At 35.3% G+C, this 15,176-nt stretch overlaps 2 protein-coding genes across 2 annotated transcripts in view; both read left to right on the forward strand.

The window, feature by feature from the left end:
- Nucleotides 1-7,265: 7,265 nt before the first annotated feature.
- Nucleotides 7,266-15,176, forward strand: part of CtsK1 (C1 family peptidase 26-29-p) — a 60,358-nt gene continuing 52,447 nt past the window's right edge. The window contains exon 1 of the mRNA XM_081738330.1: nt 7,266-7,424. Coding sequence (XP_081594456.1) covers nt 7,352-7,424 — 73 coding nt within the window. The 5' untranslated portion in view covers nt 7,266-7,351. The remainder of the gene's footprint in view (nt 7,425-15,176) is intronic.
- LOC145669983 (translation initiation factor eIF2 assembly protein-like) lies at nt 7,655-11,772 on the forward strand. Its single transcript, XM_081738325.1, has one exon. The coding sequence runs from the start codon at nt 7,876-7,878 to the stop codon at nt 8,956-8,958; it is 1,083 nt and encodes a 360-aa protein (XP_081594451.1). The 5' UTR covers nt 7,655-7,875; the 3' UTR covers nt 8,959-11,772.

Here is a 15,176-nt window from a genome sequence, read left to right on the forward strand (position 1 = left end):
TTTTTTTTTTTTTTTCAACTTTTGAATTACCGTAAAGTTAAAAAGAATAAGTATATACCCAATCCTATGAAAAAAAATATTCCCTTATTTCCTTCTTTGCTGAAATGCAGGTCATTTAAGAGTCCCGAGAAATATTTTCGGGACGCCGGAGCGCAAATCTCCATTGCGTGACGGTGCCGGATTTTCCGGAACGAATGGCAACCCTACCAACCACACCACTCACTGCGCTCTCGCTTGTGGTGTTGTCATCTTTGTTCATAAACACCTCCAACAAATAACAACAATTAACAATCAACAACAAAAAAACTGAGTTGCTGTTCAAGATGCCGCAAACCGTTATTCCCTGGCACTACTAGTTTCCATGCAATTAATATTTGTAATCAATCAGGTCGGTTTCATGAGGACACCTTGTATATTTATTCTTTATTGTATCTTTTAGCGTTTACATATATTTTCAAACTTTTTGGTAGGCCCGTGCCTATCCGCTAAAGCCGCCACTGCTATTTTAGTTGGCAGTAACATTTGCATCTAATCGGGAAATTTACTGGGTTCGTGGTCAATATAAGCACTCTGAGTTATTATATTGCTAATATCATTGAACGCAATAATAATAATAATAATAATAATAATAATAATAATAATAATAATAATAATAATAATAATAATAATAATAATAATAATAATAATAATAATAATAATAATAATAATAATATAAAAATAAATTACAAATTACAATCATATAATAATATTAATACTAACTCAACTTTTAATTTGATTTGATTTTAGCTTCCCTTTCAGCAGTGAGGCCATATGAGACGTGGATCTACAGTTTAATATGGAATCCGACCAACTTGAGTTCCTGCTAGGAATCGAACTCGGGTTTTCCACGCAAAAGGCACGTATGCTAACTGCTTAGCCACGAGGGAGCTCACTAACTCATAGAACCGTTGTTAAATTGGAGGGGAGGTGCTCCACCGCCATAAGAATTTCATGTTTTTCATTATTACATTAGTAAACAATCGATTGAAAAATATGGACCTCTCAAAAGTCGGGCGCTCTTCCTGCGTATTGAAAATTTCCTCGGTGAAAATCAAGAATGTTATAAAATAGCATCCTTGCGGAAAATCGTCTGAAATCATCAAAGGTGTTAACCCATGTAAAGCAGGATTGATAAAAATTCTCTGAAATCATCACTGGTCATAGGTTAGGACCAGTGGTACTATTCAGCCGGTTCGCAGCTGTTAAAATATTTTGAGTTTGCAGAACCATTGTTAAACCCAGACATAAACGTACACGCATGGTCTAACCAAAAGTGAAAGAAAGAAGCCAAACAAATAACTGAAACCTTCTCTGTACTTTTCCCGCTCGCTTGTATTGTGAAAACAAACAACTTTCAATTGCTTCAATTCAAGTGGGCAGACAGAAATTTGAACGAGCAGATAGAAACTTGAATATAAATTCTGGGATTGTGTAAGGGATACTGGGACCTGTTAATGTAATGAATGTGCTACGTATCTAAGAGGCCGTACACATATTATGTAACGCGGCAGAGGAGGGTAGCGGGTTCGGCCTTGTGTTACGAAGTATGATACGAGGGAAGAGGGGGTTGTCTTCGTTACGTAACGTGTTTTTTCTGTTCAGTTCTTTTCACTTTTATAAATAAATATTTATGTTGTTTTGTAAAATTGAGAACACAGCCTGCATAAATTGAATCATGCAGTATGTATTTGAAGACGCTACTAGACATCGGCATGACTGGTGACGAACCTTGCGTGTATTACAATAAAATAAAGTTATGTTTTGTGGCAATTGCCGCAGTGCATTTCCGGTACACGCTTTTCTGGGGTTAGTTGTTAGCGATCGTAACTACCGCTTGAAAATGCCCTCGCGTTCCGACTCGTATCGCTGTTTCTGAGAATAGATTTAAAACTTTTGATTTGAATCATTACCCACTCTATTCTTCCAAAGGATATCGCATGTGAAACAGAAGAAACTCTTTTTCGTGAAGTAATATTTTTCCATGGCAGAACGATGCAAGTGAAATAAGATATTAAGAACCTAATTTGTCGGATTATTCATCTCATACTGATTTTTTTTTATCTTTAGATTTGGATTTTCCAAGAGAAATTGAGTTTATTCGCATTATGGCACGGATTTAGGACAAGAATAATTTGGAAAGGGGGTAAACTGAAGTCCAAACAAGATGGCCGAAAGCTTGTGTCACAAATGAGATGTCCCTGCTCCTTCAAGTGTGCAGCCACGTCGGATCTGTGATAAGTGCTTAAAGTGAGCCGGTATGAGCCGGTTATGCATCCGAAAGTTAGAAAATTGGCCAGTATGGCGTACCAGTAAAAATAACTGATTTAAATTGTAATTTGTGTGTAGAGAAAAACAGATTTTATACATAGAAGTAAGTACGACGTTAGCATTGAGTCAACAAATATGTTTGTACTATCAAAGATTTCGTTGCTGCTGCTTCGAAAGAAATAACAGTTCCTTATCACCCCATTCAATGGCAGAATTTATGCTCTTGATTTTCTCAACATTTGCGCGAACAATTGCACCCCCAACCCCCTAAACAAAATTCTAACTACTGTGCCGCCCGCCTAAGATGCTTAAAATGGATCCGCCCGTGGCATTGGCAGGATTCTTTTTGTTTTAAATTCAAAATTATTCTTTTCGCATTGTCTGGACTTCTGTGTTTACAATTATTAGAAAATTAGTTGACCACGAGACGAAAGGAGACCAGAATAAGCTTTTGAACATGGAAATGAGATTAGAAAGAATCGTTAAGTTACCAAATACTAGAGACGAGACGAGAGTGCCTACAAAGCCTTGAGAACAAGACGAAAAAGCATGTGGGCATTGTGTTTTCTTGTTCTGATGCACTTGAAGGCCGAGTTGGATCCTGTTATTGCAAATAAGATGTTTAAGTAAACGTACCATCTGTGTTCTTCCATATTTATTTCGACGATATCTTCAAGTAAAATCTTAGGAGAGCAAAATCATTTTATAAATATTTATTCTTGATGGTAGTGGGGAGTAAAACATTTACTATGTTAGTACTCACATACTATAGATTTTTCACTCTTTCTATAGAATTTTCACGTCAAAAATGGCGCAGAAATGTCAGGATTAGAGATTCTCTTTAGGGTTCTGTCAAAATTACTGCTCTAAGTAGTCATATTTATTCCATACCGTCACCTCACGTGATGTCACTTTAAGCACTGTCTGTGATCTACGAGGAAAAGAACTTCTTTGTACCGTCGACACTGAGAAACTTCAAATACAGGAAACATCCTGGATTCCAGAAAAAAAAAGGGAGATCAATATCAATTCTTTAGATCCTGTTTCATTTGCATCTTCCTGCAGCACTTCCTCCTTGCCAATCATCGTTGACCTAAGAGGTTGTGTGCGATCTCTTTGAAAAAAAAAACGACAGTATGGAATTTCGAAGAATTAAGACTGGCTAATTAAAGATCTATCGAACGAGGTGTCACTCGCCCCAAGTTTCCATTTAAAATTTTAAGGTTGGGCCCACTGGTTACGACAGAGTTATTGTGGAACAAACAACAGATGGAGATCGACGAACAGACGGGCAAAGACAATTAAGTCGAATAGTTGAAGCTTCCAATTACAAATCTTGATGTTGCTTATTTTATCAGAATATTATTATAGGGTGAATGTGCCAGTACTCAGCCTCCTAACTCAAATTTTAAGTTTGAATGTCATTTTTGATTTTAATTTTGAACAGAATGAGACTTCTTCATGATATATGTATTCATTATTTAGTCTCTTTTACAATGAAAGGAGTGTTTTTAATGTCATTATTAGGATCTTAACAATATTTATAAATTTCCTAAAAATGACGAAAAATACCAGTACTCAGCCACTACATTCTAGAACTCAGCCATTAACGAACCTAAAGTCAGCCAACAAAATTTGAAACTAATGATAAAAACAGGTGTAATATCATGGATCGTTTTTTATTTTGCTACATGACACTACAAATATAACAGATTACATTATAATTGTCTAACAAAAAAACACATTATTTATTTCTCGGAAAAACAGGAACAAAATTGTATTGAGCGGACCTTTCGTAAAAATATAAGCAACCATGAAGCTAAAACATTTCAAATAGAACTAAATGTTGTAAGATCATAGCTAAATTTCATGACCAGTATATCGCAATATCATTTGATCACTCCAGTTAAAGTTAGAAAACGCCAAAAGAAAAAAAAAACTCACAAAATAATGAAATAAAATCGAATTATGTCTTCATAAAAATTCTACGAAGTTAGGAATATTTCTCATAGAACTAGAGTAGAAATATGTCACAGCCATCAGTTTATTACCATGTTTGAACACCTTTATTAAGTTAGAAAACTCAAATAAAGCATTTACTTCTCACTAATAATAATAATAATAATAATAATAATAATAATAATAATAATAATAATAATAATAATAATAATAATAATAATAATAATAATAATAATAATAATAAAATTGTAGTAGTTGTCGTTCACAAAAATTCCAGGAAGTTAGAATTTTCTTTTTTGCTCTTTCTTTCTTTTTACTTTCTTTTCTTTTTTTGTTTGGCTTTAATTGCTTTCTTCCGTTCTAAGATCTTGGCTATCATTATATTTCTCCATTCATCTGACGATATGGCACTTGATAATTTATTTTGCTTCGTTGCCTCTTTCAAGTCTTCGCAATTGGTTTTGGCCAAAATAAATTATTTTCAAAATTTGGTGAGACTTGTCTACTGTTATTTGAACTTTTTTCGGGAGCTTTATCTATGACTGTCTATGTCTTCTCAATATTATCGTTGCCGCTTTGAACTTGAAGTAATGTACCATCTTTCAAAACACCGTACCATCTTCCTTTACATTATGGACCAATATTTCAGTACGATCTGCTTGACAAGGAAATAGAGAAGGAATATGCGAGGAAATCAGTCAGCCGATACACTGCAATCTTTTTCCAAACGTCTTTTCACTAAGCTATTTTTAACGTATTTAGAGTAGTCTACAGTATTTGCATTGAAAGGACACAAGCCACATTTCCTTAAACCATTTCTAATTGAATCGGAGAGAAAAGAACGGTTTACTGCTGTTGACAAGAGTGAAGAGAAATGATATTTTGTTACACATTTATGTTTTTGGGTTGGCTTTGCCAATCATGAACTGTCTTCTTCCATTCTATCTTCAGGGGTTTAAAGACACTAACATCTGCTGGCTGAAGAATGTGTATTGTATTAGGTGGTAAGGCATATAGAATTATTCAGTTTTCGATGCAAAACACCTTAAGTTCTATAGTTGGATGTGTGCGATGCCCTTCAACAAATAAAATTATTGGTCTTTTAACGTTATTTCTTCCAGCCATTTGTTTATACCATTTACAATATACTCATAAAAAGTATCAATCCTCATCCAGGCCTGTTTCTGATCTTCCCCAAAACCAGACATTTCTATGATGTCACGCGGTGGTCTAACATACGGGAAAATAACCATTGGAAATACAGTTTCGCCTTTTGCCAGAGAAAACTAGAAGAACAGTGATTGTTTGTCAATTGCACGTCGGACTTCATAAACATTTTTCAAACCTTTCGATACGATAACTTTACCAGTTTCGAGACAAAGGCTAAAACTAGTTTCATCGCCATTAAAGATTCGGGTGGGATCTTGCAGAATATCGGATGTGTTAATGCTTTGGAGGTACCTAGAGTTCTTTAAACCACTTCCGAATAAATTCTTCGGTGACTGTTGCTCTTGCCTTCGGGAACTCTGCAAACTAATTCTGGGTTTCCTCGTAAGAACAATTTATACCATTTCTCTCTTAGATAGCTCTCTTTCAAAAGTTTCTTTCTATTGTCACTTTTTACAATATTGTATACTGTATTCAATATATCCATTTTATTTTGCCCAAAACCAACTTTGGCTATTTTAGTGTGTTGCGAGAAATATTGAATGTTCTGCTAGCTTCACGTATAGTCATTCCATTTTCTACAGCCCTCAGTGCATTGTAGAGAGACTCTTCTAAGTACTGGTGAATTGACCACCGTTTTCATTTTCTTAACTTCTATTTTTCTTCCTTTTTCATTCATTTATATTTACTTCCATGAAATGAGTAAGTGGGAACCTGGTTTTTTGCAAATTTGGATATTGATATTTAAAATTGCAGTAAAATTACCAACAGGGCTGACTTTTGGCTTTCGAGGCACCAGTACTCGGCCTTTGCATTTTTACCGGGGCTGACTACTGGAAAAACAAAGATTTGTGAGTCATGCTGTATGTTATTAACAGAGGGGAAGTGAATACTTGGTCTGGGTATGTGATGGACGAAATTGCACAGATATGCGATAATTCCAGTACTCAGCCCCGGGGGCTGACTATTAGAAAATCACTCATTTTTCAATTCCAGTACTCGGCCCCCCCTATACAAACGAAATGCTCAAAATCTACAAAAAAAATTTTTTTCTGTTTTCATTTCCTTAATATATACAAATTAAAAAATAAAAAGAATATTTATTATTTTTACATTAGATAACAAATACACACTTGTAACAAAAAGTCTCGTCTGTTATTTTTTACGTAGCAGATTCACGCATTACAACATAGCGTCTTCTTTGTCCACCTATTGCTGCGACACTAGATGACATTTTGGTGTGACATATGATCGGCTGTGTAGAGGATGAATGTCTAAAAGCTAAGCTTCATATTGATAAGCGTCAAAACGTAACGTTTTCTTATTTTTGTTTCGAAAATGCGTAAGTGGCCGACTACTGGTGAGGGGCTGACTAGTGGCACATTCACCCTACTAAAAATTTGAACATTGGTAGAACATATAATCCGAACATTGCAATGGCTGCAACTAAAGCGACAAAGAAAAATACCACTTCATCCAATTTGAAAGTGAGCCAAATTTAAAAGTTAATGATTGATGTAGTAATTGAGGCAATTTGGCTAGTAAAAAATTGCAATTATTCATAGGCTTAATAGGAGAATTACTTCGGGAAAATCCCTTCAGGAAAACCACGCAATGCACCTTGAAAGGAATATTAAGAAAAAAATGAATGAGAGATGACCTGCAATGTCTAAAAGCATAACCTGTGTTATTTGAACAACTTATCGCATTGTTTTGACGAAATATTTGTACTTGTAGAGGTCAAGCAATGTACTTTAATCCCTATGTTTATTTGTATCAAGACACAAATGCCGGACAAGAGGGGAGAAATCAAAATATTACTACCACGTGATTCAAGTTGGAATTGAGCAAGTAAGCGTCACGTGATAGACGTAAATATAACTCGGAGACGTATTCGGCGAACACATTTCATTTACGTATGGTGTATGGAATAGTGAACAGAAGTTTTGAGATGCATTCCCTAACTGTGATACTTTTAATTGTAGGAAATGGTAAGTTAACTATTTGTATAAAAAATATTTTATTAGCGATTCTACCAGATCACATAACTCACTGTTATGTTGTCTGTATGTATTGATTAATTTGTTGAAAGGTTTTGTTGAATCTTGTGATTGATGTTGTTATCAAAAATATTCGTTTATCTGTTTAAAATATTTGCTAACGATATTAAAATTGTTTAATTAGTTTTGTTTTACGATTTAAACTTTCAAAGAATAATGTAGTTACGGAGTGTAGTCTGTGTGTTTACGTTTGTTGGTATAGCTCGTGGTTGTAAAAAATCGTAAGGGAGATAGAATATCGAAGACAATTTAACTTATTAATTGTGTACTTTACTTGAAGAAAGAGGAACACCTTTCGCTTCGAATTTGTGTATATTTGCAGGAAAGTTCAATTTATAGTGATTGCTGATAGTACCGTATTCATTAACGTATCGGCGTAAATATGCGTATTCAGGAGGTAATAGCGTGCTCATTTTCGAACTGGTATCCGGTTTTCAGAAAGAGTACAATACGATCTGTGATCCTGCCTATTCCTCAAGATGTACTGCAATACCTTCACGAAGATGGTTCGTTAGTATTACCCCAAGGGACATATTCGGATGTGAAACATAAGCAAACAGATTCTAGTGATACTGAAAGCGAAAGTTCAGTTGATTGGGACTCAGCAGCTCAAGAAACACCAGCATTGGCTACTCCCAGCTTTCCTGATTTTGACCAAAAGATAAAAGAAGCAATTGAATCGTTAGGAGGTGAAGTGTTTATTAAACTTAATTGGAGTGCACCTAAGGATGCTTCGTGGATTGCTCGAAATAATTCGCTGAATTGTTCATCACCTGGGGATGTATATCTGCTCCTGAAAAGCTCAGATGATCTAAGGGATGACTTGTGCCACCCTTTCGAAGGTTGTGATGAATCCGTAGGACAAATGAACTACACCCTGGTGCTGAGGAAATGGAAAGAAATTCATCCAGGATGTGAATTTCGCTGTTTCGTTGCTAATTCTAAGTTAATTGCTATAACACAACGTGATTGTTCTTCCTATTTCGAGCACATGACAAAATGTAAAAATGAAATTGTTAACGATATACATAAATTCTATGAGAGTAAAGTGAAAAATATATTTCCTTTGTGTGATTTTGTTTTTGATGTAGTTCGAGAGGATGTGGATAAAGTGTGGTTACTCGATTTCAGTCCGTTTGGAACAAAAACTAATCCTTTACTTTTCTCGTGGGATGAATTATTTGAACTAAAAGAGGAAGCAGACGCAAGCATATCACCAGAAGAAAGTTCAGAATCAACAGATAGTGGTACAAACACCGACGAAGACTGTGAACAGGTAGCTGATAGAGACTTTGTTGCAAGATTTAAGTGTATTGACCAAGACGTGTATGTGCAACCCAACACATGTAGGCATCATGGAGTGCCAGCAGAAGTAGTAAACATGTGTGCTCAGAGAAGCAGTGCGGATTACTCAATAGCAGACTTTCTCAGAATGAAAATTCAAACAGAAAGTGAAGGAAGTTAGAACTCCTATTGTGAATTACACGACACAGGGGCATGGGTTAAAAAAGTTCATATTAGACAACTTTTGTTGGTACTTATTGTTTTATTATTTACAGTGAAACACAAACTATTTATGAATTAAGTAATCTCTTTTGTTTGCTTGAGTGCTACTTCTTGTTATGTATTAGACATGATTCAGTAAAGAAAATCGTAAAATTAAAAAAAAAAAAAAATGAAGTCAATGTTCCGTTAAGGGGATCCAGTAATTTCTTCGGTAATAGTTAAGAACAGCTAATTCTCATCTGCTGTGCACGAGGATACATCTTACTGTTGCACTACCTAAACACCCTAAGTACAAGGGCAAGAACTCAGTCTATTACCTACTTTTTAACATCCTAGATAGTCAATGAATAATTCCTGAAAGTATGGCGTTTCTCGTCCTTCCCTAAATGGGAAGTACGGCTCCTTAACTATAACCATTTCTTCCACACGAAATTTCCAATTTCTCCATTCTTACTATTGATTTTCGTTTGATTACATAATGTTATATTAGGTTAGGTTAGTTTGGGACCCCCTTAACGGAACATAGACCAAAAATGAAAACGTAAGTTAACTGTGTATTCAAATAAGATTTTATAGTGCCAAAAGGTAAACCTAATAGTTAGTGAACACTTATAGTTAAATCACGGGCTTTGGCGCAGCACATTTTGCAAGATTTACAGGTATAATTGAATACTACGCATGAAAAGACATGTTTATAAGGAACAGATTTCTACAGACAACAGAATTAAATACAAAGTAACACAGTTGTATTTTAGCTTTACAAGTGTAGAGTTACTAGTGTAAAATCATTAAAGTGCTTACGTTGGATTAAATAAGTAGTGCATGTGAGAAAATGGCTCTATTAGATGCTATTTTCCACCGGTGGCATACTTCTACACAGTGTATAGAACCTATATTTTTTGTTTACAAGTGGAGTGTTGCTAGTGTAAAACTGTGACATGTGCTGTTGAAACTTGTATCATTGCCAAAACCCACTTCTATCCACTACCCTCACTTGCGCATATACCCATTATCGCTGATGTGCCTGCTCCCTTCAGACGCATCTACCCTGACTAACTTAGCATTCGTGGTTTTTACTGGCCACCTAGCACATGTTGTGTTTCTTGGACTGTATAGTTTTTATACTCAAATCGTAAAATAATTGTAATTTTTTCAACAATTTATTCTGGTGGTCTTGAATTTTATGTATGCAAGATGAAATATTTTCATGTCGCACAATGCAAACCTTTTAGAGGACAATAAGAAAAAAAAATAGTTAAAGAATGATAAGTTTTCAACAAGTCTTTCTAGTGGTGCGCCAAAAGTAAATTTGTACATAAGTCACGCCTATATGATCACGATTAGGGAGGCGATCAAAAGGTTCCAATAGATTAGCCAAAAAACTCGGAACAATTTAGGGTGAGGATAGTTTAATGTTCCGATGCATTGTTGTGCTTGCAAGTGATTTGAATAAGTGAATTGCCACATGTAAACAAATTACAGTGATTAAGGCAGGAAAAACCAATAAAATTCTCTACTTCTGTACGTACGTAGAATTAAAATATCCAAATCTAATCTAACGAAGAGTGTCTTACCCTATTGTAGTTTAATTGTAGTAATCTATGAATACCATGTACGGAAGTTGACACTAAGTAGTAAGACCCCTTGCAGATGAAGTTTTGGCATACCACTCGAAATAATCGTTGAAAAATTATAATTCTTTCACTAATTTCCTTATTGCTCTCCAAACAATTTGCGCTGAGCGACATGACATACCCCGTTTAGCACAGATAAAGTTCAATGAAGACACCAGAAGTAACTGTTGAAAAATTTCTTTGCTTTTACAATTTGCGTATAAATACGGCGTCCGGATGTATAGCATAAAAACCACAGTGCAAGAAACACAAACCTACTTACGCCAGGTAATCGCTAAAAAGCAGGAATGGTATCTAACCGAGTCAAGGCAGGGTAAAGCTGGTTGACGAGGGTGTGTTCGTAGGGAGAAGGCACGTTGGTGACGGTGGGTAAATCCGTATGCAAGTGTAGTGAAAAAAGTGGGTTTTGGCAATTGTACGAGTTTCAATAGCATTTGTCATGGTTTCGTACTATGTTTACAACTTTTAGTAAACTTGTAAACATAAAATACAGCTTCTGTACACTGCATAGAAATACACCGCCAGTGGAAGATAGTACCTAATACAGTCATCTTTCATCTGCACTCACTTATTTTATGCATCGTAGAGCACTTGTAATGATTTTACAGTAGGAACCCTGCACTTGTAAACCTAAAATACAGCTGCATTACTTTGCATATAATTATCACCTGCAGAAATTTGTTCCTTACAAATGTTTCTTTTCATGCCCGCAGAGTATTGAATTTTACCTGTAAATGTGGTGTGGCAAAACTTGACCAACACCGTAGAACCAACATAGAACAAACATATAAAGAAACTAAGACCTATAAAGACAGGAAATTTTGTTTATTTGCTATGCAAAAAGAACTTGGAATTGGTTGCTGTAAGTAAAGTAGCTATATTAATCGTATGCACGTTCACTGGATAATTTGGGCTCTGGTATTGCAGAATTCAACTAATGCCGTATCGAAGGGACGGGGTTGTAATCCCTCCTCCGTTACGAAGTATGTAGTATTGGAAAGGATATAATTTCAGTTTCCTTTAATCATAGAAATTGTTAGCACACTAATATAATCAATTTTGTATTTATTGTTGCTCTCCATGTAATGTGCAACGATTCTTTTATTAGTTGATGCAGCCAATAAACTTGTATGAGACGACCAGAACTAATCTTTTAGGGGATGTGAATGTATTATTCTTTCCAAAATCTCATAATACTGTATCAGCAGAAAAATCTCTGTAATATAAAAGTAGGCCTACTTATCTAATGTTGAGGCAAGAATTTTTTGAAGTTTACATCAGTGGTTTTCCAAGGAACTAATTTGAAGACTAGTACTTCGTAGATTAGTTGCAGTTTGACCATTCAAAATGTCTACGAAAACGATTGTATTGAAAGATATAGGAATCACGCTATAAAGCTAAAGTAAGTTGAATTCTGGTGGTGCGTTTTTTTTTTTTTTTTTTAACTCAAACAGTGGCGTATCGAAAAGGGGATTAAAATCCTGTCCCTTCTCCCCCATTGAAAATTAATTCATTTGGTTTTACTCCCCACGCTTAGGCTAAAGAAGACGGTGATGATAAGAAATGAATGAAATGGTGGAATAAAGAAAGTGGGAGGAAACGGGATAACCCCGAGAAAACCCACACATACGGTGTTTGTCCACCACAAAGCTCACTTGGCGCGAGCTGGGATCAAGTCAAGAACCGCGTGCACAGAGGTGAACGCTCTGCCACTTGAGCCACGTATATTGAGTTTCATACACTATTGAAAAGGAAAGAATTTCGTTTTCTTAAATCTTGAAATTACAACAATCATTGTGTGTGGAGGAGTGTTAATGTATACGTATAGCTACATTTTCAGGTATTTAGGAAATGTGAATGGATTGCAGTATATACTTGTCCATTTAAGAGGCAGGTAGATAAAGTTTTTTTTTTTTAATTAAAAATAGTCGACTTTCACTTCTCCTGATTTGTATGTTCATCTAGTCGTGTAAAAACCAAAACGAAGCTTGAAAAGATTGTTTGATGTACCGAATCATAATTGGATACTTAGGCTATACGGGAGTTGCCTAAAACTATAGGTTTACAGCTTTACAGGTTCTTATAGGCGTGGGAGAGGATTATGCATCCATATACTTTCTTATTTTTATATAAAGAAGGAAGGCTACAAACGGACTGACACATTCTAATGAAATGGACGAATAATGGGTGATGGAATACAACGGTTTTTTTTTTTTTTTTTTTTTTTTTTTTTTTTTTTTTTTTTTTTTTTTAAAAGAAGGATGGTATCAGATAAATAGCTGATCATTGACATCCCCATCGAATATTTCTGGCTATGTTTACAGGCTCAATTGTTCTGTTTGTCACTGAGTGTTGATGTAAGACACTACGTCTCTTGCCCTGACGTGGGAGAGAAATTGAGGTGGTTGTTTACATTAATGTGTAATGAGAAAAGATGCACATGCTGTACCTTGTATTCTGAACGCAGTGTACAATACCCTTGCACTAAATTTATACCCTTCCTTATTGCATGGAGGTGGTCGGCTTGTTTTCACTTCTATCAGTTCATGGACATCAGTGTCTCAACTCTACACCAGAAGTATGTTCTTTTCCCAACTTAAAAGGAACCGTATAGTTTTTGAGATATTTATTGTGTCTGACAGCATTCGGATTTTGGTTGAACGCAAACTCCAAGAAATACTATGGTGCTCATTAATACTACTATTACTATTACTTGACTTATTATCGATTAGACCTGAAAGAGATTGTGTACAGTAGCCATAGCTTTAAAGGAAGTACGAAACTCCCAATAGTTTTTACCTATCAACTAAATTTCGCACATTTGTTGACCATGAACGAAATGTTTGTCGACTTGTTATATTACCATTTAATATAAGGAACCATTTTTATAGTGTTTTAAAAACTAGAATCAAATTGACGTTTGGAGAAGCACGTGGTACACTGTTGCCACTTCGTGCGCACCCCGGTGAATCATCAGCTGGAACTGTCCTGAGAGTCTTAACGCAAAGGAAAATTTCTAAATATTGGTTTGTTTGGATGGAGGAAAGGATATATTTGTCGTCCCAGTTTGTGCATGTTGGGAAGGGTGGGGGCGTGTGTGTGTTTTTCTTTTCAAATCACTTCCACGCACAAAGAAGCGAAGACTCTTCTTTCCTTCTGAAAACACATGTTTACTATTTAGCGGCAATATTGGAATGTTAAGTTCTGTTGCGAAGGAAACTCTTCACCCACTGTTGCTAAATTGGCATTTATGATTAGACCCTCGCTGAGTGACCGCAATAACTATGTGACGTAAATTCCCTTCTTCAAGACAAATCTGCACGTGGTTTTGAGCTGTCAATGTATTTCTAGTTTTGAAAGCACTTTAATACACAGCGTATGGTGAACACTTTTAGATACTGAAAAATTATACATTTCAGTGTTTTCGTTTGGGTATGCTATTTCAAGTTTCTGTTGATTGATCTCGTATACATCGAGTGCAGCTGGAATGACGGTGGTATTTAGGTAATTACTAGATCATATTTAAAGAGTAAAAAATGTACCCGACAGGACTGAGAATCGAACCCAGGTCTCCGACTGTACCGATGCGTTAACCACTAACTGGATTCGCATTTAAAGAGGAATTTATGTTATATAAAATCAGTTATTTTAATTCCTTTATCGTTACTAGCTTAAATTAGAGTAAGTAGGAAGCTTCTACGCCTTTAGTGGTTTACATTTGTGCGTTTGTTGTACGTAGTTCCGGGTTCAATTCCCGGTGGGAGACACCACAATAATAATAATAATTTCACAATAAATCACTTTCTTCGTTCGTCTTCTTTGGCCTGAAAGGCATAATCATAGGACGTTAAACTAAAATATTCCTTCCTAAAGTTTTTAACTGTGTGTAGAAGTTTTAAACCTTTTGGAATATGAAACGAATAACTTTATTATATTTTTTTTTATAAAGCTTCGCGTAATGTACATTCATGTCCAAAATTATTGTCGCATGTCTATAAATATGTTGTTGTAGGAATATAATTTGATAACGAATTCGCCCGGTATTTCTTACAATGGTAGTATGTCAATAATCGGCAAAGACATGTATGTATCAAATTTCATGTAAAAATAGCAGTAAATAAGGACAATAAAGCAAAAAGAAAACTTTTTTTTTGTCCATGTAGCAACATTTTGTTTTACTCATTCTAATTTTCGTATTTATAATTCTTTTCCTATGAAATTTACCACAAATATACATTTCCCGATTATACACATAGTATCAGTATTAAAAGTTTCCTGCAAAATCATTATCAAATTATATTATTACAAGAAGACAGTTATAGACATGCGACAATCATTTTGAACATGAGTGTACAAGGTTTGACAAAAGTCTAGGAAATGAAATAAAATCTTTCAGTTTTACGTCCCACGATTATGCTGCGTAGGCTAAAAGAGACGGCGAGGATGAAAAATGAATGAGATGGTGGAATGAAGAAAGTGGGAGGAAACGGGAGAATCTCGAGAAAACCCACGCACGCGGTGTTTGTCCACCACAAAGTTCACT

The sequence above is a fragment of the Thermobia domestica genome, chromosome 2 (assembly GCF_964235325.1).
Source record: "Thermobia domestica chromosome 2, izTheDome1.hap1.1, whole genome shotgun sequence".
NCBI lineage: Eukaryota > Metazoa > Arthropoda > Insecta > Zygentoma > Lepismatidae > Thermobia > Thermobia domestica.

Coding starts and splice junctions, on each gene's coding strand:
- LOC145669983 (XM_081738325.1), top strand. CDS start 7,876: ATGCGTATTCAGGAGGTAATAGCGTGCTCATTTTCGAACTGGTATCCG.